The sequence below is a fragment of the Sturnus vulgaris genome, chromosome Z (assembly GCF_052056855.1).
Source record: "Sturnus vulgaris isolate bStuVul1 chromosome Z, bStuVul1.hap1, whole genome shotgun sequence".
Classification (NCBI taxonomy): domain Eukaryota; kingdom Metazoa; phylum Chordata; class Aves; order Passeriformes; family Sturnidae; genus Sturnus; species Sturnus vulgaris.
In genome coordinates, this window is record NC_142283.1 from 77,579,056 (window position 1) to 77,601,858 (window position 22,803).

The following is a 22,803-nucleotide window of genomic DNA, read 5'->3' on the forward strand; positions in this document are numbered from 1 at the left end:
AATGTATCTGATTTTTTTTTTTTTTTTGCACTGAGGGAAAGATACAGCAGTGGGTGTTACTACTGCTTATCCCTAGGGAATCCTCATGGCACCTGGATACTATAAAGTTTGAATGCTTGTTAGTACCAAGTTAGTAGCTTGTTGCTACTGAATCCCTGCCTGTGTCAAGTTTTTACAACGAGGTTTTCAGGTTTTCATGTGAAGCTTCTAAACAGCGTCGAGACATGTCACTGGGACATTGGAATCTTTTGTTTTTATAAAGGCAAAGTAAGATTGCAGCCTTATAGTTTAGAATTGGAAGATAAAGTATTGGTAGATAGAAATCGGTCTATCATCACATATGGAAAGAAGGATTCATCCCACCTGCAATAATTTCATTATTTTTTATGTAATTTGACTTTATGAAGCTACTGTGACATGATCTGAGCATTCTTCCTGGTGAGATGGCAGAGGCTTAGTACAACGTGATTGCTTATCTGTCACTGTGACTCCAGCCCAGTTCAGTCTACTCTTAGTGATGCAGCGTGTTCTGTTATTATGGAAATACTTCGATGCTGTTATTTCTGTGCAGTGAGGTCAGAGCTAAGTTTATTATTTAGGCAATATACTTTTAGAGCACAGATACTGTAAGCAAATGTCGTCTTTGCCTCTTCGATGTTTGCATGCGTGGTTTTAAGACTAATGAGAAAAACAACTTGCTTATGTTCTGGGACCATCACCAGCCTCAGGCAGACTGTGTTTATTTCCATGAACTAGGAAGGATATGTGTGTTCTTATTGCTTTTACTTTGACTTTTGTCAAAATTGTAGCTTCAGAAAGGCATAGGACTCTACTAAATGCAATTCAAACTGTCTTTCTGAAAAAGCATTTTAATAATAAAAGATATTTTACTGTAACCAACAACACAAAATTTATGTAGTAGGAAAAAAAAAGTTTCTCCTGGGAGATTAATGGCAATTTTAACTCATGTATCTTGTTAGTTATGAATTATTCTCCCCCTTGAAACAACCTCTCCTTTGAAAGTTACCTCTGAAAAGCATAAAAGTAAAGCTATCCCAAAGGGCATATGTGATTGGAAAAGTAGGAAGAAAAAGAGGGCAGGGGCAGAAAGAAACCTGAGCAAATTACCTCAAAACTTAGTTACTGGGGGAAATGTTGGTATGTCAAAAAATCTTTGATCTCAAATTCACAACAAAATAAATGAAAACAGACTAAGTATAATTATAGCAGAGCACATGTTATGCCAAGCTTGTTTCATTCTGACTTTGACTGTTTTATTCTGTATTTTAATTGAAATGTCCTTTCATAGCTTTTATTAATGCTTAGTTACCCTCTGGAGGTTGCAAATCACAAAACCACGCTACTGTGTCTGGAAGACACACTTCTATACTTCTATAATGTGGTGGCAGACTTCTAATTTTGTTTTCCTTATGTCTGGTTCAAACAGGAATTTTTGAGCTTCTCCCTTCCTTATTTATGCAGCACACATTATACTCTAAGCATGTAGAGCCTCTGATAGATAGGGTTACATTTATCTTGTTATATTTGTCTATATTGAACTTCTAAGAGATACTTTCTGCAACCTGGTGGTTTTTCTAGAAGACTGTTTGGATTTGGTGGAAATACAGAACCTGTTTTTGTTTCTGTTCATGTCAGAAGACATGTGACAGTGGTGGCAAATTTCTCCACTCTCCTGTGTGCCAGCATAGTATCAAGCTGTCAAGCTGTGTCTCCTCTGGCGAGCTTCCATCTGTCTTGCCATATCATTTGTCATCTAGAAAAAAGACAAACTAGAAAAATAATCTGTTTATTATTTTATTTTTTCCCCTTCAAACTGTCAGTAGTTGAATCATTCTTCCACTGTAGTAGTGTTCATAATGCATTAATATGATGTATTTTCTCCCTAAAACTTGAGATGTTTAATATGCCTTTAACTTTTTGTCATTCAGGATGGTGATGAGTCATCTCCAATTTTAACAAGTCCTGAAATTGTTAAGATTCCAGATCCCCAGATGTCTATGGTAAGCATGCTCCATGTAATGCCATCTGTATTACAGAGTTACTGTTGAACTTTCCATAAATGTAGATGAAAGCTTGCCATCTTATTTTGAAATTTTAAATGGAATTTTAAAATTCCAGTGGAAAGATGTATTTAACCAGTTGAGAAATATCAGTGGGTTTAATTTTTTTTTCCTATTTCTGATGCTGCTAGATTAAAATGCAAGGATTTACTTAATTCTTATGTTCACCTCCTCCTTTCCATTTCTAATGCGCTTGCTTCTGAGGTGTAAGAAAGCAGAGAAGGGGGATTGTTGGCAAAAGAGGTCAGAGGGTGGGAAAATAAGAGGGAGCAGAAGAACAGGAATGCAGAATTTAGAGACTGGTGCAGTAACTCTTGGTCACTTCCTCTGTTAAAATATTTTCTCCCTATTACTCTCTTGTATGTTGTCTTTCATGTAGACAGTGCCTAAGTACAGTTCTAGAAAAGATTTCCATTATTGTGGATGCCAATTCAGTGGGACTGGTATTGGCAGCTTTGGGAACCTTAATGTAAGTGGGCTTGTACTGGCAACACTGTTTGAGCACCGTGTAATCTAACACTGCAATAGCAAGTCTGACAATGCTGGAAACTGCCTTGGCTGCTGAAAACTCGTTGGCACTGTGGCTCCTATTGTGGCTCCTACTGTTGCTAACATGGTATTAACAGTGGGACAAGTTTTTGAGATGTTTTTTTCTTGCATACGAAGCTTTATGCTGCAAACATCATCCTAAAGAAAATGTTTATAAGTTCTCTAGCAGGTTTGAGTGCTGTCAATCACGGATGTGTTGACTGAAATGCTTACATTTTGCAGCAATTCACCAAAAGGCAAGGTGCGGTTTGTTAATGCTAGGTCATAAACTGAAACAGACCCTCAAAACTCCCAACAACCCTCCACATATTATTAAAGGAGGGGTTTTTTTTTGTAAATAAACAAACAAAAACAGAAGATGCTGTACTTGCAGATTTGAATTTTCATTGCCATGCATTTTTCATGAGACTGGTGAGTCTTCAGTGGATGGTTTTGTTTAAATAGTTATTTTCTCTGAAATTTAGTGTTTATAAATACTGACTTACCCTCTGCATTTAGGAAAACTTAGTAGAAAGCAAACATCACAAACTTGCTCGAAGTTTAAGAAGTGGACCTTCTGATCATGACCTGAAGCCTAATGCAACTACACGAGACCAGCTTAATGTAAGTCAGTTATATGATAGTTAAGTTCAAATTTTATTAGGTAGTTGATAATAATATATGTTGACACTTTAAGGAAATACAGTTCATTTCAGTTCATAGAAAATCATGAATGAAATGTTTCAGAGTGCTTAGTTAGAAGGGCCCAACTCAGAAAGGAACACAAGGTGCTTGTTCATTGTTTTTTTTTAAAGCATTTAGGAAGATAAAGTATGTGCATTTTGTGCATGTCATGTAGGTGTGAATGATACACTGAAAGCAACTGTGTTTTCCTGCACTGTCAATGCAATCAATCATGTAACTGAAGACCATCACCATGATGCCATAGCTTTATGTTGTTGGAAAGCTTTTTTTTTTTCCCTAGCTATTTTTGTATTGTTATTGTTGTGCTTTCTCACAGTACACTTTGTTAACTTGATTATGCCTGTTCACATTTTTAAACTCACTTTCTGACTGTGTATCAAATAGATCATAGTGAGCTATCCACCAACAAAGCAACTAACGTATGAGGAACAGGATTTGGTGTGGAAATTCAGATATTACCTTACTCATCAGGAGAAGGTAAGTTGAGCCGTTGAATGGTTTGGGCTGAAAGGGATCTTGTCACTTATATCAGTAAGCTTTTCTAGGTCTATGCTTATGTAAATATAATCTGAATCCAGTTCTACCTTTGTGTGAGATTAATTTTTGAAATAATTTCTTTTGGCTAGCGTTTTAGTGATGAATTGTCCAATCTCCTATTTAGGCCTTGACAAAATTCCTGAAGTGTGTCAACTGGGATCTACCACAAGAGGCAAAACAAGCACTGGAGCTGCTGGGCAAATGGAAGCCCATGGATGTGGAAGACTCTCTGGAACTTTTGTCATCTCACTTCACCAACCCAACAGTGCGGCGTTACGCTGTTGCCAGGCTTCAGCAGGCTGATGATGAGGTATTCACTGGTCTACGGGTACATGGAAAAGTCAGCTGGTCTCAGGGTTTTTAGTCTCATTGAGTCCTTGAAATGTTTGCTATTTTTTACCATGTTTTAGTGAATATTGGTAAAGGGAAATAAAAGATAATCCACTGTGTTGCTATTTATTGTGAAGTTTTTAGGGAGCAGTCTTCACATTATTAAGTGTCACACATTGATAATTGTCTTAGCATGAACATGCAGTAGTAGCTGGTTTGGTTAAACAAGGTGAAACTGTGGTATGCTCTCACCAAAAAACTGATAAATTTTGAGTGTTAGCCTGCGGAAGTGCTCACAACTTAAATAGTCAACAGAAGGATCTTCAGCAGATCCCTCTGGTAAACTGAAGCAGTATATCATCATACTCTTTTGCTAAAGAAAATGAGTAGAAGATTATCTGTGGAAATGAGGTCTTTCTAATTGTATACTGATTAGAATGTGATGAGCTGTGATTATGAATAAAGCCCACTTAATAGAATCTAATATGTTAAATAGCAGTGATTTATATATTTTATTTTGACAGTTAAAAAAGAAAGCAAACCCACGTTTGACTGCATTACCATAACTCTTGAATCTTTGGCAATCAACAGAGTTTAAAATAAGGAGCATAAATATGTCATTTTTTCAAGCCTACTTCAATAGCCATGGTCATACTGCTTTGACATTAAAAATGTTCCTTTTATAAAGTACTGGAAGGTAACTAAACAGAAAAAATTGAACAGTAAAGGCAACAAGTTGATTTTAAACAACAAGTGGTTAAAATTCTGTTCTTCAATCTAAAACAGATTAGATGTGTGTCTTGCGAGACACAAATTGAAAGCTTTATTCTGTGGATGCTGGAAGCAATTAGGGCAGATTAACTAAAGAGAATTTTAAAGTAGTAACTGTGCTTCAATATTCACTAAATTATCACTGTCAAAGAATAGCAGAATGGTAATTCAGTATTTTTTGGGAGTCAAACTGCATCCAACACCAGTGTTGCTATGGTATATTGCTTGTTTAGGGAGACCTGAACAAGTTTCTGTGTTGTTAGAGGTCACTGAATCCTGACTAAGTTTTATCTGTAAATTAGAATTTTGTATACAGAAGGAGTTTTAGTTTGCTTTAATGGACACCCTTTATTTCACTTGGATTTTTTTTCCTCCATAAGGATTTGCTGATGTACCTGCTACAATTAGTCCAGGCATTGAAATATGAAAACTTTGATGACATAAAGAATGGCCTGGAGCCTAGCAAGAGAGACAGTCAAGGTTCCATGTCAGAAACGATGACAGTATCTGGATCTAATGCTTCAGAAACAGACAGGTAAGAAGATTAGACTTTCAAGCAGAAAGGCAGAAACATGTAGCATTCTAAGGCATCAAATTGTTTCTTCTTTTCAGGGGATCATTGTATATTCAACCTATTATTTTATAATCTGAACATTAAAGAAAGCCCCAAGAATAAAAGCAAACTCAACAAATCTTGAGCATTAATATGAAATGTTTTTCCTGATTACACAGAGTTTACAGAGCAAACAATGTTAAAATTGTGCCCTTGGATCTTACAACACAAAAGGAAGAAAACTTCTGTAGAGCAGGAAAACCACTGCCATTGCTTCCTTCTGTATTTGCAAAAGTTAAGATATCTTCACTGAAATTATATGAGGTTTCACTTCTCACTTTCGTCAAAGAATGTGGCTCTAAGAGTCCAATCAATTTGAAGTAGAAAGAAATTTCATCCTGCTTCTGCAAAAGAAGGTGTAGGAGGAGACTTGTGGAAGCATATTTCTTATGCTTGCAGGAATCCAAAAGAAAGACTGAGTAGCTAATAAAATATAAACAAAATACAAACAAACTTGGTAACCAAAGTCTTCTGTGAATATTTGTTACAGATTGTCAGGATTTTCAGTCTTAAACTTATAATGACTTGTAACACGAGGGTGTATTTTTTATGTTACAATTCTGCAGCTTTTCATTGAACATTCTGTAAAGCTGTAAAAGTGGGTGTGGTGGGAAGGGTGGTGTATTTTGAGGCTGCAGTGATACTTAGGAGAGCTATTTAATTACTTTCTTTCAGGTAAATTTACCATCTGAAAACTTTGCCATGCAAATAAGCATTTGTCTGTTATGTGTAGTTGCATTCCAAAGACTAGTGCTTGCAGGTGTTGTGTATTAGCAGTTTCATCTTAGAACATTTGAGAAAGCTCCTGAAAATGCAGATTTGTTGAATTCCTATCTATGTCTGCTTATTTTGTATGAAAGATGTAATAAAATGCAAAGTTTGTTTAAGTGAATGTCCTTCACAGGCATAAACTGTATAGCTCTTCAGGCACAGATTTTTGCTGTTTTCAGGAACTGCAGCTGTCAAAGTTGCTGTTCATGCAGTTTGTTCTGAAACACGGTTGGGATGCTACCTTCAAAGATTTTTCACTTCCAGTTTTCTGAATTTATTATGCTGTGGAAGTGAAATTCATTGTGATTTCCATGCATGCCCCCGGCCCCTAAGCAAGAACTTTAAATCATACCAATTACATGCTTTTCTTTGTGTAGTTCCCAGATTATGAGTCCTATTCCACCTGTTTCCTCTCCACCTCTTACTTCTAAGACAAAAGAGCTTGCAGAAAATGAAAACCTTGATGTAAGTCACATAATCTACTTTGTATTTATTGTACTTTTCTAGTGACCTGGTACTGTTTCTTGCTTTTGTTTGTGAATATTTAGATACTTTTTCAGTATCTTACTGAATATTTAAAGTCTCTAAAGAATATAAATTTAAAGCAGATGCTAAGAAAATAGCAATAGCCTAACTGAATTATTTTACAGGGTGTCTATTTATGTACATGATCACAGTATCGAAAACTAGGGGACTGGAAACTGAATCTTCATGAAATTAAAGTACTCTTCTGTAAAGGAGAAAATTATTATGTGATAGCAATGGCTATCACACACTGATTTGATACTGACAACTGCATGTGTTCAAAGTGTTCTAAAACAGTCTTCTAATAGAAAACAGTTATCCAAATATTTCAGTCTCTGCAATCTGTTCTTTCTGTAGCCATATTCTTTGGCATGTCATCTTTCTTTGAACCTAAGTGAGACACTGTGTTGATTTACTTCTGCCAAGGACTATATTCAGTTTATGCCAGAAGTAGACGAATAATAAGAGTGGGACTGGAGGAAGGGAAAGATAGAAGGTAAAATCTTTTTGAAGGAATCTGATTTTAATCTGATATGCGGATTGATTGGTCTTTGAACTAAAGATCCGTTCCCCCTTGCAAATTGTCCTATTTGAGTCTTAATATTTCATAGAAAATAAGCTTTAAATTGAGCATATCAGTAAAGATACACAGATTTCTTGCTACCTGGACTATTAAACCTGAAAGAAGCAGCTAAATGCTGTGTATCCCTATACAAATTTGTTTTCTTGAAATGTAGAACATCTTCAAGATGGTTAGGTGCTCTGGATACAAAGCACAGTGGGAAATCTCTTTGGAGGTTAAATGTTACGGCATTTACAGCAAGATGTAATTGCACAGGAGGAAAGAGATTATTTCTATTATAAATAGAAATTACGTTAAAGGTTTCTTTTTGGAGAACATCATGTGCTTTTTATCATATGTTAGTAAATACATTACTGGAATAGCAGACCTTTTCCTTTTAGTGGTGTTGCTGGATTTAAAGGAATATTTAAATTAATGTGTTTTAAATATTAGGTTGGATTGGATTCAGATTTTAGAAGGGAATGTATCTCTCATAATTCTTATATTTACTTGGTGGTTTTCCTTAACTTTTTCTCTCTCAGATACTTAGATTATTTTATAACATAATTTGTATTTTACTGTTCTTAAATCCCTTCCAGCAAGACCTTTGCACTTTCTTGATATCACGGGCATGCAAAAATTCCACGTTGGCAAACTACTTGTACTGGTATGTTAGAAACTGTTTATTTATGCTGTATCAACGTGTAATTGAAATCAAATCTATAATACCCAGAAGGATGCTCATCAAAATATGACCCGTCTTGAGAGCTTCAGAATCTCAGTTTTTCTCAGGGTAAAGTAGTAGACTTAAAACAATATGCGTTTGAACATAGTAGCTTATAAACTGAAGCTTATAAAATGCAGAAAGGTGCTTTTCTGTTAGACAAAAGAAGATGATGTCTAGGACATTAGGTATAGTGTCACAAAAAACAGCCTAACTATGTTAAAAGTCGTCATTCAAGTTATTTATGGTGCTGGGCAGGAGATTAAGTTCACCCTTGGCCTGCTTTGCTGTCTACGTGGTTGTAATTTTTGTGCTTATAATGTTTGACAGTGTTGGCCGGAATATTGAAGGTGTGATCTTAAATATTAATCAAAGATATATGTAAGGAAGATTCATAAAGAATTATTTTTGTTATAACCTAATTTTAGTTTTTTTCCATTTATGGTTAGGAGCACAAACAAAATGTCATTGCAGATATGTGCATTCTTAAGGGGGAACTTTAGTTGTAAGTATTAGTTCATCTATACTGTAGAGAGGTAGGATTGCTTAGCTTAGGATCCTGTCTCAGCTCAGTAGCTTAAGAGTAAAATTAGATGCCAAGGTAGTAATCTGCAAGCCTTCTGAACAAACATTTGCAGGTAGGAATTTTTTCATTTGAAGCAAGCTGAGATGCGTAGAGCTGTACTGTGAAGGTATGTCTGTGTGTGTATTAGTGTACAAACATCTGCATATATACAACACTCACAGCTATTTACTTGCATATAAACATGTATTTTAAAAGCAAGACCTTAGTCTTTTACATGGCTAAGGCATGATTCTCATTTGTAACCTTTGTAGCTGCATCAAATAACTAAAAATCCTAATGCATATAATCATCTTTTAGTGTGCTAAGGGCATTAACCACAAATAAGTTGTGAATTAGGAACTAAGTGTGATATGTGATGTAAACATAGCAAACTTTATAAAATTCTTGCAAGAACCTATAAACTATGATGAGAGATTCAATTTATAACTTTCTAAGTTTTATTGCATAATTTTTTTTGTAGGTTGAATTTTAAGATACCTAACTGAATGACTTAAGTACATTTATGAGAAGTAGTTACCTCTGTTGCAGTGGTCAAAGATAATGTTCAGCTTCATTAAGAATTACTATTAAATATAAATTATTTAAATAATTGCAGGCTGAATTGGTGTGAGTAGAAACTAAGTGTTGGACCTAATCAAATATTCTTCATTAAGATAAGTGTTGGTGGCTTAGCCTATTTCTATCAGGTTGATAGAAAGTGTTGTTTTACATTTCAGCAGCATCTCAGACAGTCTACAGACAGTTCAAGCGTCCGTAACTGTGAAGTTTTTGACTTACGACTTAAAAAAAATAAATTCAACAAAACAAATAAGAAAAGTCCACCAAGCCAAAGAAACCCTAGTCAATTTATTCTTTGTTTTCTTTCCAGACATCTCAATTTCTCAGTGACAAAATACAAATGTTGCAGCCACTGTTTGAGTTGACGTAGCCATAAATCCTCATGGCTGCTGATCAATTGTATGTTTCAACTATCCAGACACAGCATGCAGCTAAAATAATCAATGGAAAAAGTACAATAACCCTTGAAAATGAAACCTTCTGCTCAGTCACTTGTCACTGTAAAGCTATCCTGTCCTTTAACAGTGGCCTCAGAAGTCAGTGCTACTGCATTTACTATCTCTTCTTTGGACATACGAGACACCTGCCCAAGCATGAAGCATTACTCATACTCCTTTTGTCAAGATAGCTTTGAGAAACTGTTCAGGGCTTTTTAACAAATGAAGTTGAAAATGGCATGTTTCAATTAATTACTTCCCCTTTGCCTTCAAATTTAAGTGTGCAGACTTTGGAACCATTTTATAAACATGCTTATGAGAGGACAGTCTATAATGCTGCATTAGCAAGGCACTAAAAGGAATCTTTAGTTATAAATTTCATTAGGGTTGTACACATGGAGTAAGTTACATATGCCTTAGAGTGGATGAAATATATTGTGTGTTTATAAATAAGACTTCTCAAATCTGATCAGCTGCAAATGACAGACTTCTAGTCTTGTCTCACAGTTATTTTGTCACAAAGGGATTTTACACAAGTACATAAGGAAAGTGTAATTCTTGCTGACAGTGTAATGTCCAAGAGACTGTCTTGAATTAGTAATTTTTGAATCCAAATGCAGTGTTGGGAAACTTACTGAGATGCTGATTTCTTTTTTTAATAGTGTTTGTTTTATGTTTTTACTTTCTTATATGTGTATTGCATGTTTTTGCTGGGTAGTACTAGGAGATACATTGACCAACAGACAGATGATATGTATGTATCTGTCAATAAATAGCTATTTTTTGCTTGTCAGTGCTGCAAGTAGAAGTTTAGACAGAAGCATTCCAAATAACTGCTTAACATCAAAATAAATCATCAGTTTAAGTGTTCCAGATTGTACCGTTAAGTTTTGTATGTGATTCATAATTTAGAAATGAAAACTTTGGCATGTATATTCTGTGGAGCTGCCTTAGGACCAATGCCTTCCCTTCTATCATTTCTAATGGTAAAACAGGGAGCAGGTAGGGTGAGATTCTCCTTGTATTGCAGGTGCTCTTGAACAGCAAGTTTGCAGCCACTAAATTATGTAGCAGGTGGTCTCACAGTGGAAAACATGCTCAGTTGTACTTCTTGGCCAGAGTGTTCATATGATTTGGACTTCAGGTGTGTCCTCTTTGAGTGATGACACTTCAGAGTAAGTGAAAAACCACAAGCACTTTGATAGACTCTCCTGATACAAATGGAATTGGGAAATACGCAATTTTACAAGTTCAGCTCTTGGTTGAGCTAAAGATCTCAAAGATAAATTTAGTTCCACGTCTGTAATACAGGGCTATTGTGTTCCACTCAAATCATATATAGCTCCAGAAGCATGGCATAACTCAGGTTGTTTTTATGCTTCAGGTATGTAATAGTGGAGTGTGAAGACCAAGATACTCAGCAGAGGGACCCAAAGACTCACGAAATGTACTTAAACGTGATGAGAAGATTCAGTCAGGCTTTGCTAAAGGTAATGCCTCTGTGTAAGGAAGTCCATAATGGTTTGGGATAGTCCTTCCTTAAAAAGGTGCAGGTATCTAAGAGGATGAGGTGTTTTTTTATGTATGTCACATGAATTGAAATTTTACAAAAGCTTCCACTTCTGCTTTACTTTTGAATTTGTAGTAAGCTGAAGAAACTGCCAAAATGGAAAAGAGCAAATACTGAGAACTGTTCTTTTATTGCTTGTTCCTGTTAGTAACATACTGGTTCTAAAATTCTCTGCCTTACACTGGGCCTAAAACCTTCTAAAAGCCTTGTGTAATCAGTGTGCTTTATTTACTGTTTATTTATTTATTTATTTATTGTAAACTCTTGTCCTTAAAGCTCAAGTGGAGATCAATCTGGAACTCAGAAACAGCACTTGCTGTTCTGTATGTCAGCAGCAGAGGGTGCTGGAGCAGCAGGGAAAAAAACTGAATTGGAAGTTTTACTGTATATCAGATATGCAGTCTTTCTGGATTTTCATTTTCATCTCACACTTAATATTATTTCCAATTTTTGGGGGGGTTTCTTGAATCTGGCTGTTGTGCTTCATAAGAATATTACGGCAGTTATCCTTACTAACTTACTTTGGCTGTGTGAATTGGTTTGTCATGCATGACTGTTCACCACTGAAATTGTTGAAGCAAATTGAAGTGCACTGTTAGGTCAGATAATTGATTGCCAGCTACAGTGACTGTGATTGTGTTTTACAGAAAATACCTTTTGAATTGACGGGAAATTGATCATTATTCACTTAACCTCTTAAAAGTTGAAGGTCTAAGAATAAAGGAATAATTTCTAGACAAAATAATTACAGAACAAGGAATTAATCCTGTTTCTTTTCATTCTCTTAGGGTGATAAGTCTGTCAGAGTTATGCGCTCGCTTTTGGCAGCCCAGCAGACATTTGTAGATCGGTTGGTTCATGTAATGAAGGCAGTGCAGCGTGAAAGTGGGAATCGTAAGAAAAAGGTAACTGAAGGATTTGAATGCCTGTCTGTGGCTTAAATTTTACAATAGGTAGGAATGTTAGCTTTTCATTAAAATTCCTTGGCTCTGAGATCTATAACAGGTGTCCATCCTTCTGTAATAATTTTGGTTAACTGTGACCAAACTTTGGAAAGGTTTTGATAGTTCAAAGTTCTAAAGTGTATTCAAAGTTTGTAGATAGTAAAAAAGAAGAGGCCCTTGAGAGCACTCATGGAGTGTTTTGGCCAAAGAAAGATAGGAGAATAATGAAATATTTGATGACATAACTGAACATGTTGGGGGCGATGTGGGAGAGTATCAGGTTATATTCATGTGAGTGATGTGCCAGGATAAATAGTGAAAATCAGTTTGCAGCAAGGTTTTGTTTGTTCCAAGAGCAACAAAACTGTTCTTCTATAAGGTATGTGTTTACCAGAGCTCAGCTTCCTCTTGGGTCCTCAGGAATAGACTTTCTATTGTACGTTTAAGGTTTGTCCTTCTTAGGTAAAGTATTTTAAGTGCACCTGACAGGCAGGTATGGGAAAGAAAGTGGAAGTCGCAGAGGGATTTCTATTTGTATATAGCCTTCTCCTCTGACACACATCATTATTTTTAAACATGGATTTTTCAGTGAGATTATTTCTTTAAATGTACGGGGTATATTTATGCAGAAAAATAAAGCCCTTATTAACAAAAAGTGAGGCAACTTGTTCTGTGTATCAGTAACAAAGACTAAAAGAAGAGGAGAATTTTTCAGTTTGTAAGATTCTTTTTGTTGCTTGTGCATTGATAATGTTCAGTTGTATATTCTTTTAGGAGATTTCTGTAGAATCAAGAAACACGTAGCTTTTACTTTGAGATTACAATCTAGCTAGCAGCAATTAACCACTAGAACTACTCGTAGCAGCTGTGGGCCTGTTGGTGTCTGTTTGTGTCTCATATTCAGCTAGGGAAAAGGCTAGAGACTTGAGTGTATTTGGCCTTTACTATGTAGGACACCAAGTGTAAAGTACTCAGAAAATTGATAAGTTTTGTGTTTCTTATAACTACAGATGTAGGAATGCCTAGCAAGTATGGAAATCAGATCAGTGCAAGCCATTGGCCATTTGGTTCCTTGGTGGTAGGGAATTCCTTGGTGGAATTGAGGGGTATAAAGTTTCTGGGGTGGATTTGAATCAATTTCTGAAACATAGCTAACATTTAATTTTGGTATGGAAAAAAGAACATCCAGTGCTTTGTGCAGGCAATTTAGAAATTAGTTTTTTTAAAGACTATTATATCTGGAACTTAGAAAATTGCTTGACTATACTAACATTAGATGGAATATTTCATTTGTTATTCAAATTACTGCAAATAGAGAGTTTTTATTTTCCTGGATAATATACGTGAAACCCTAATTCTTTGTATGGATAAAGAATTGAATAAATTTAATACTTGTTAGTAATGCATTCTTCATTTATGGACTTAAATATACCTAGTATGTGTTTTATGGTTTGTGAGGTTTTTCTTAAACAAATTTTCTTTTTTAGAATGAGAGGCTTCAGGCACTGTTAGCTGATAATGAAAAGATGAATTTAGCAGATATGGAACTTATTCCACTTCCTCTGGAACCTCAGGTGAAAATTAAAGGAATAATCCCTGAGAAAGCCACACTCTTCAAGGTAAATGAGAGCTTCTGAACTGCTGAAATACAAACAAATCTTGTGAGTCCTAAGCTTAGAAACATCAGTTGAAAGATTTAAAGGGACTGACATAGTCAAGGCAAAATGCAACATGTATCATGTTCTTACAGTGGTTAAACAACTCCTCATTTTCTTTTGATTTTCAATTTAAATTTTTAAACTTTAAAGCATAATAGTGATACAGAATAATGAAGTTCAGAATTTTGTTCCTGTGCTCAGCAGGAGTATCACTTTAAGATCAAAGTCATGCGAACAAAGGCAAGTGTGCTGTGTCTCATTTAGATCTGTGGGTCTTTTCCATTGCTTAATAAAGGTCAAGTTCATAGAGAATGGAAAGCGCTGTGGTGGTCCATTTTATGCAGTTGGCAGTCAGCCTGACAGGTAAATCCTGTATCCCTATGGTTGGTAAATCTTTAAACCAAACTGTAGCAGCTGCTTGTGACCATAAATCGGCCGATGTACTGTTGGAAGGCCTGTGGTTATTTTGTTTATTTTACTGCTTGAAATGGAAGTTAATGCTTGCAGTGTAAGTTATGACCTGTGCTCAGTGGTGTTGGACCATTTTATAAATTTGCATTCATTTCCTATAGGTGACTGCAGTCTAATTTTAGTATGAGCAAAATTTGCAGTACATGTCGGGCCTATGTCCTGGAGGCCTTTGTCTGCCCATTAAAAAATTCACGCAGGCTGCTGTGACAGCCAGTGTTAAATCTGTCATCTCTAATAGGTCCTAGATGTATTATGCACAGTAGTTTCATTAGACTCCTTGTTGACTATGTTGTAATTTGAGTTCCGTTAAAATCAGAGATGAATACTTTTAGCATAGTTTTCTATCAGTTTTAGCTTGCTGCTTCCTATATCAAATTAGTTCCTTTGAAGCAGAGGCTTCTTCAGTTGCATGCTCTTGCGCCTTTCGTTGGAGGCAACATTGAAAAAATTTTCTCAGGAAAGCAAACTTTGGCAAACTCACATCATCATTTTGTGTGAGTATGATTTAAGAGTTGGGGAAAGAATGTAGAGAAAAAGATTGCTGGAACAGCAACTAAATATTTCTTATCAATAATAATAGCTGAAGTTCTTCAGGACAAACTCAAGGCAGTCTTATAAATTTTGGTCTTTTGTAGCTATACAAAAAATATAGGACCAAAAATGTGAGATGTAATTTGTTTCAAATTCAGAGATATTTTTGCTTCTCCTAATTCTGACAGCTTACATATTTCCATTTAATATCTCATTCTGGGCTATGGGATAAAAACCAAATGGACTTTAAAAGGGAAGAATTATTTATTTTTGGTTCCTTTGGACATCACATTACCTTTTATAAGACTGCGTAAAGAATAATTTTCCCTTTACTTGTGGAACTTAATAATTTTGTGGTATTAATTTGAAAATCTAATCTAACTGCTCAGGATTAAATTCTGTATCTTGATTATTTTTGTTTGGTTTGCTGTGGAGGGAAGTGACTTGGTAAGCTGCGATAGGTTATATCATTCATGTCGGTAATTGATCCCCTTTGATCCATTTTACTTGGAGAAATTGCAAACAATTAAATGGGCTTTCTCAAACAATAATGTAAAAAGGCATTTTTGCTTTTGCTAAATAGATTTAAGGAAGCAATTAATTGTTTAAGATGACTTGCCCCTAGGAATTCTTTGTTGCTTATCCTATAATTGTGTCGCTTTTTGATCTGATCTGTTCAAATTTGTTTTGTTGTGACCTTTTGCATAGTGCTTCCTTTTTAATTGGAATTACATGCACACAGAAAAAAAATGAATACTTTTGTCCTTTCCTCTTCTGCTGCTGTGGGGTGCAGGGAGGGAGAATGTATCCCTGATAAAAAAGGAAGGAAAGCATTGTGGTATTTTTCTTTTTAAAATACAGTTACACTTTGTGTATTAGAAGTGGCACACTCTAAACCATTGAGGCAATGCAAATACGATGCAAAGATTGTATTTCTGAGCTCCATTTGTAGCAGTATATTAATATGAGCCCTGCATTGAACCAGCTTAATAGAATATTTTCTTTTCCAGAGTGCCTTAATGCCTGCTCAGTTATTCTTCAAGACAGAAGATGGAGGCAAATATCCTGTAATTTTTAAACATGGTGATGATTTACGTCAAGATCAACTTATTCTTCAGATTATTTCTCTCATGGATAAGGTGAGAATTATTAATATACATCCTTGTCTCTCTGTTTTCTTGATTTTCCGTATCAAAAGCAAAACTGTTAAACACCATTAATGCAGCTTATATTGCTAATAATTCCGGAGTTCTCAGATCTCTAGGTGGCCTTTTTTCTTTTCTATATAGACATGCAATTACTCTGTGTAGATTAAGAAAAAAGTAATAAAGAATTGCCTAACAGGCTTTCACTCATTATCAGTTTCAGTGAAGAACAGTGGAAATCAATGTCCAATACGCATCCTTTTAGTAACAGAATTTGCCTTTCTGTTGCATTCATCTTTGCTTTTGTATATTGTTTTTTTTCCAGCTGTTAAGAAAAGAGAATCTGGATTTGAAGCTGACACCCTATAAAGTGCTGGCAACTAGTACGAAACATGGTATGAATATGTTTATTTCCTAAAAATATAGTATGGAGAAGGATCTCCTTCCTGTGTTCTTAGTGTGTGAGCCTTATTAGAGTGTAAGCCATGAAAGTAAACAATCTGAGTCACCACACTATTCCATAGGTGACTGGTGGTCTGGATTCGAGAGTGTGTGACAGTCAGCAGTTACTAATCTTTGCTGCTAGCTTGCAGTGTGATGTGAATAAATGACTTCAGACCCCTATTTAGAGATCTTTGCCTGAAATGGAGAAGAAAAACAAAAAATCAAACAAGTACTTTTAGATACATTCTGGATAAAAGCCATCAACATACTTTCTCTCATCTTTAAAACTTGCAAAAACACACCTTTTGCAAGTCAATTCGGTGATAATGACAAGTTGTTTTAAAAGTATTGAAGGCAGATTAGAAGATGGGACAAAAATAGTGGTGTTCCTATGAGAAGCAGTAGCAAGACTGTGTATTAGTTCTGTCCATTCATAAACATGTATGACAGAGTAGCTTGAAAGTTCTGTGTGTTGGAGATTGTCTCTTTTGACTGTTTTCTGTCATAGGTTTCATGCAGTTCATTCCATCAGTACCAGTTGCAGAAGTTCTTGCTACTGAGGAAACTATACAGGTACGTGATGGGGGAGTTGTAAATTGTCTTCTGAACAAACAGTGTAACCTGAAGGCTTAGATCTTGTGCAAAATTCCCTTAATCTCTTAGCTCATTTTTTGATCTGTTAGAAGACAAATTTTAAAAAACTGGAAACATTCGGGTTTATTACAGCAGACGTTTAAAAAGGTATACATAAATGACCAGTGGGTTATCTCATGTTCTAAAAATAACACTATTTAAATAAATTACAATGGATTTTAGTTATGGTATTGAAATCCTCAGTTTGCTGTAATGATGAATGGAAGATACCTGACGCTTTTTGGTGCATGTTTTGTTTCAGAGTGTCTTGCATTCATTTGAGCTTGTCAAAATATGTTTCGATTAGTTCTTTTCTTTTTTTGGATAAACAACTAAATAATTTGTTCATATAATTTCTGAAGCCTGTTTCCCCTTAATAGTGAATATATAGGTACTGAACTTGGTTTTGTTAGCAGATCTTCTTAATTCTCATGGTGTTGACTGAATACACAACTGAATAATGGCACACAAAACTCATACTGGTTTCAAGCACAGCACACAATAGCTCAGCACGTCGAGATAAATAGGTCTGGATAAAAAACATACAAATTGCTGTATGAGGTGAGCAGCTAACAGGTTTTTTAATAAAAATAGAGCACATTTACTTGGATTTGATTTGTCACGGTAGCTTTTTTCCTTTTTTGTAGATGATACCCAAGTTTGCATTTTTGGTAGCTCAGTAACTATGAGTCCAATCAATCTAGCTCTCAGCTCCTATAAACTACATATGTTAAAAATGCGAAGATTTAAATGATTTATAGTTTTTCATTATCATTTGCTTGACAAATAAGTTTACCAAATACTTATCACATATAAAATATGCTTATCACTAATGAGTGACCAGCATCAAGTTACGTAAGTTGGGTTTTTTTCAGCTTTCCATTCCATAGAGGTACATCTGTGCAAGATAAGGTACATCTGCACAGTCAATAACTTTACAGATTATGAAGTGCTTTCTTGACAAGCCTTTGTAATCTTGGAAGTGAACTATTCATAATTCATTACATGTTTTTATAAAATAATACGTTTAGAAATGCCTGTGAAACTGTTATTTTTCAATTACTTACAATATCATATTATGACTGGAAATAGGTGCCCTATTGTTTCAGTTGTTATGCAGACATAAGGAGAAATTGTTCTTGTGAAGAATTATTCATCTAAATAGACAGTGCACCAAAAGAATGAGTTTTCCTGTACTGAGACATGATAAAATAGCTGGGCATTGTAGGCCCAGAGAATGAAAAGTAATTGAACAATTTTAGGTGTTGTGAAAGTTTGGTTTCCTCTTTTTGGAGATGTTCATTTTGGACTTCACAGCTGTTCTAGTAAAGATGAGCATTTTATATAACTACTACACTAACTGCTGAAAAGATTTAAAGCCAGTAAATCAGTGCTGCCTGATGAAATGCAGATCTGCAGGAAAGAAAAGGCGTTTTGGTGTTTCACTGTTATTTACCTAATATCAACAGCCTTAATATTGCAGTTCGTGTTTCAGAAATTCATTTACGTAAGTGTCTTAGTTTTCCATTATGATTATAGTAGCTTACATGCCAGCCAGAGAACTATCACGCTTCTCTGACAGTGCTTCCTTAGATTGTGCTTACTGAAAGAAACTTTGTTTAAGCTTGGATATATCTGAGTTTTCTCTTACTCAAGAAGATTAAGAGTTTTCTTCTGGCTGATGGGAGGATTGTTGGCCCTGTCAACATGTCACAGGAAATTAAAATTTTCCATTTGATGACTTAGGCTAATTTTCTTTTTAAACTCAATAGCAGCAGTTGGTTTGATTGAGGATTGGGAGACATGTAAGGATGATAAACCCTGTAAAAACATGCTGCCCAAAGGTAGTTATAAAGCAGGACTGTTAATCCTGTTTTAGTTTTTGTTGATAAGACTTAAACAGTTTACTTTGGAAGTATTGTCACTCACAGTTACTGATAGTAACTTTGAGTGCATTGTTAATTTTCTGAAACATTTAATAAAGGCAACTGCTTTTTAGTTTCTGTATTGAGTATAAGATTGTGTTGATTGAGACAGAATATAAATAAAGCAATATTAAATTAGATCCTACAAGGTGTTTTGAGGGTGGTGGTTAGTTTAACAGATTGTAATAATGGCCATGGGTGGTCTTGGTTTATTTTATTTTTTCCTAAAGACCCAGTTTTGTATCATGTGGAATAACTAAATATCTTCATGGCATTCTCTCCAGAACTTCTTCAGAAAACATGCCCCTAGTGAGACTGGCCCTCATGGAATCAGCGCAGAGGTGATGGACACGTATGTTAAGAGCTGTGGTGAGTTACAGTCTAACAGCTGACAACTTCTTAAGTGAAGCCTGAAGGGTGTGGTGGATGAGGTATTAAGATATTTCAGTTTAGGTGGCTGCAAACAGAGTACCATGCAGGTACTTGCTGTCAGAAATGCAGTGAAAACAATAATTTTAAGCCCAGCATGTGACACACAAGTCCACTCTTGGTGGTTCTTAAAGGAGAATGTGAGTTAAATACTCTTTACTTTCCAGCAATAATCTTATCTCTGCCCTCTCTGTATTGTGAGTTGGGGTCATAATGCAGGAACATGTAAAGCATTTATATACTGATAAATCATCTGTATCGAAATTCTAATTTGGTTTGAAAACACAAGGCATTTTGGGGCTGTGGTTACATTTGTATCAAAAGAAAAGGTTGTAGTGTAGTTCGTGTTCAGTAAACTTATGACCATGTTAAAATATCACATTTGCAGTCCATAAAATTAAAAAAAATCCCTTCATTCTAACAAAAGAAAAAAAATAAAAGCGCATTCAGGTGTGACTCCACAGTATCTTCTTTGCCCATTTCTTTCTGATGGTGCTGTCTTTAGAACTGTTTCAAACTCTTCTAGTTAGTGGGTGAAAGCAACAATTAAAACAGTTTGCTCTTTTTCACTGATGATGTTGTGAATGCTGCTGACATGGATACACAGGCTCATATCAATGCCTAATTCTTGTTTACAGTACTTAAATACTTGTTAAATATTTGTTTACAGCCTTAGAATAGCTTCAGTACAAAATGTATACATTCACTTCATTCACTTTGCTCAAAATGTTTCAGCTTCTTTTGAAGTACTTTTATCTCAATATTGAACAAATTTAGTCTTTTAGTGTTAGGCATGTAATTGCATGGTGAGAAATTAAAATCTGGACAGTAGTGAATAAGTTCCAGAGTTTTAGTACTTCAAACGTTCTTCATAATGCTGATAATCTTGATTATTCTTCACCAGCACCACTCTTCCCGGTGTTGCTAGTGAACTAGAGCTAGGATAATGTAATGTGCTGTTGTTAATTGTGTGGAACTTGTTGCTCTCCAGGAAAGGTACTCATACTGATGTTTACAATTTACTTGTTACAGCTGGTTATTGTGTGATTACTTACATCCTTGGAGTTGGAGATAGACATCTGGATAATCTGTTGCTAACAAAAACAGGTAATTCTTTTTAGCAGTATAATTTTATAGCAACAGTTGTTTAATTTCTAATGTGCTGGTACTTTTTTGTTGCATTTTCCATGTGAATATAGCCCACTGAGTATTGCAGAGTAGATTATATTTTACAATGTAAATTATATAGTCTCATTTAAGGTAATATTTGCTCCAGTGTGTAATAAGAAGATGATTTCTTAACTAGAGGAAACGAAAGATTTGAAAATAAAGCTACTTCAACTATTCTAATCACTGTTTTGGGATAGAGGGAATTTCATTTGTTGTCATTGAAAATGAGTTTATGCGTAGCTGCATGAGCTTCACAAAGTTTTGACAATTAACATTTCTTATAGAGGAAAGTCTTTTTGAATTTTTGTTTGGTTTATTTTTACTTGCTTGCTTACTTTTGAACTACAGCTTCCCTAGGAGTTCTGATTGCTTGAATACCTTCATTGCATAGTGGTGGAGAATTAAGAGTTATGGTTAAGTGTTCATTATGAAGTGAAACGTTTATTGAATGAGAAATATTTAAATAAAAAATGTTAATTGGAAAAAGAGACCCAGTCACATGGAAGGCTTGCTAGTTACAGGTAAGGCTGAAGCATATACTGCTTTTAAACGTTATAGTCTGTCTGAAAGAGGAGAAAATTAACAATTGGCCTTAATTAGGGTAAAAGATCTTGCTCTAAGCTCATGAGGGAACAACTAAAGCAAGTTGTATTTTACCTTATCTCTTTGAAAATATACAGTCTTTTAAAGATCTGTCTTGAGAGATCTCTCATGTATCTGTGGTGGTGGGTATAAATCTTTCCCATAGCAGGCTCTACTTGCATGCTGAGAGTAGTAATAGTTCAGTGTTTTGTTTGGGATAAAGTGCATCTTAGCTATCTCTGTTAAGAAGTTCAGCACAGTGGTTTAACTGGAAGAATTTTGGGAGTACAGCAGAGGGCAGTGCACATCCATCGTACGTTGCAAATCTGAAAACCCATGGTCTGCCACAAACTGAGAGCTTTTGTGAGTTATCAGGAGAAGTCCTTATGTTCCACATTTCCAAGTACAACAAAGAATTGCTACTTTGTTTCTTGCTACTGCGAATCCCTTAGCCTTAAGCTGGAAATAGCTAATTTAATTCTTCCCTTGAACAATGCATGCTCCAAGTACCTCCTTCAAAATCATATGACTCTATATGCATCCTTTCTTGATGATATTTATTTAATGAATTGAAGGTTTTCAGGTAGGGTAAAGAATGCTGGGTACCAGCTGTGGTTCACATATTTCTTATATATCACTACCTTTTTTTTGGCTGAACCTTTCCATTTGGTGAAAGTAGCCACATCTCTTAGACTCCTTCCAATAGAATTGGTGCATCGTCTTGTAGCATACAGATGTCTATGCTTATAATAGATACAGTATAATTTAAATATTAAGCACTAGATACAGAAGTCTATGAAAACATACTGTTTCATATGCATTAGAAATGTGGGGTTTTCGCATGAGATGTCAGTTATCCAATGAAATAATTTCTGTTGTCTTTAATGACTCTTTTATGTCCATAGTTCTAGAAATAGAGTCACTTTTTTGTAGGAGTAGTCTTGAACAAGACATCTGGGTTTTCAGCTTTTTAAGTGCTGTATCATTGTACTTCAAGGACAGCTGTAGAAGTGTTTTTGGGCAGAGATGAGGGGAACCTTCAGCTGAAACATTCTTAACTATCAGTAATATTAAAAATTGCAAAAAGACTTACATCAGTTTCATAAATGTGTCTTGGCTGTTAACTCAAAAGTCACATTATATACTCAGTACTGCATGACAGGGATATTTATTTTCTCTGAAAACTTTGAACTTTTTGCTTCTCATGGAGACAAAATGCATTTTCAATTGCTCTATATTTTAACATCTTGTTTCTAAATCTGTAGCAGATATTACTGGGATTTGTAGATAACAAGACACTGTTTCTCAGCTGTATGCCCAGGTTTAGGCAATATCAGTGCCTCCTTTTAAGATTACAGACTGATTTATATATCGAAGCTGGCATCTGATTTAACAGCTAACGTTCCTTTTATTGACTTGGAAGGACAATCTGGGTGGTTGTGAAGCTGGATTGTGATATACGAGGTGTAGCATGTTCAGTTAATTTCCATGGAATATGTACTAAGCTAGTATATTGCAATTATGCCATGCCTTCCCCTGAGAACACTTTGTTCCGCAGTTCTTACACTCTCTG

At 35.3% G+C, this 22,803-nt stretch overlaps 1 protein-coding gene across 2 annotated transcripts in view; it reads left to right on the forward strand.

Moving 5' to 3' along the window:
* Positions 1-22,803, forward strand: part of PIK3C3 (phosphatidylinositol 3-kinase catalytic subunit type 3) — a 67,407-nt gene that overhangs the window by 16,185 nt on the left and 28,419 nt on the right. The window contains exons 7-22 of one of the 2 annotated variants that reach the window (XM_088156921.1): positions 1,950-2,021; positions 2,461-2,550; positions 3,129-3,233; positions 3,699-3,791; positions 3,976-4,161; positions 5,333-5,487; positions 6,714-6,801; positions 8,023-8,090; positions 11,113-11,218; positions 12,087-12,203; positions 13,730-13,861; positions 15,913-16,041; positions 16,373-16,442; positions 17,000-17,064; positions 19,334-19,418; positions 20,511-20,585. In XM_088156921.1, coding sequence (XP_088013047.1) covers positions 1,950-2,021; positions 2,461-2,550; positions 3,129-3,233; positions 3,699-3,791; positions 3,976-4,161; positions 5,333-5,487; positions 6,714-6,801; positions 8,023-8,090; positions 11,113-11,218; positions 12,087-12,203; positions 13,730-13,861; positions 15,913-16,041; positions 16,373-16,442; positions 17,000-17,064; positions 19,334-19,418; positions 20,511-20,585 — 1,636 coding nt within the window. The remainder of the gene's footprint in view (positions 1-1,949; positions 2,022-2,460; positions 2,551-3,128; positions 3,234-3,698; positions 3,792-3,975; positions 4,162-5,332; positions 5,488-6,713; positions 6,802-8,022; positions 8,091-11,112; positions 11,219-12,086; positions 12,204-13,729; positions 13,862-15,912; positions 16,042-16,372; positions 16,443-16,999; positions 17,065-19,333; positions 19,419-20,510; positions 20,586-22,803) is intronic. The other variant, XM_014894849.2, reaches the window with a different exon arrangement.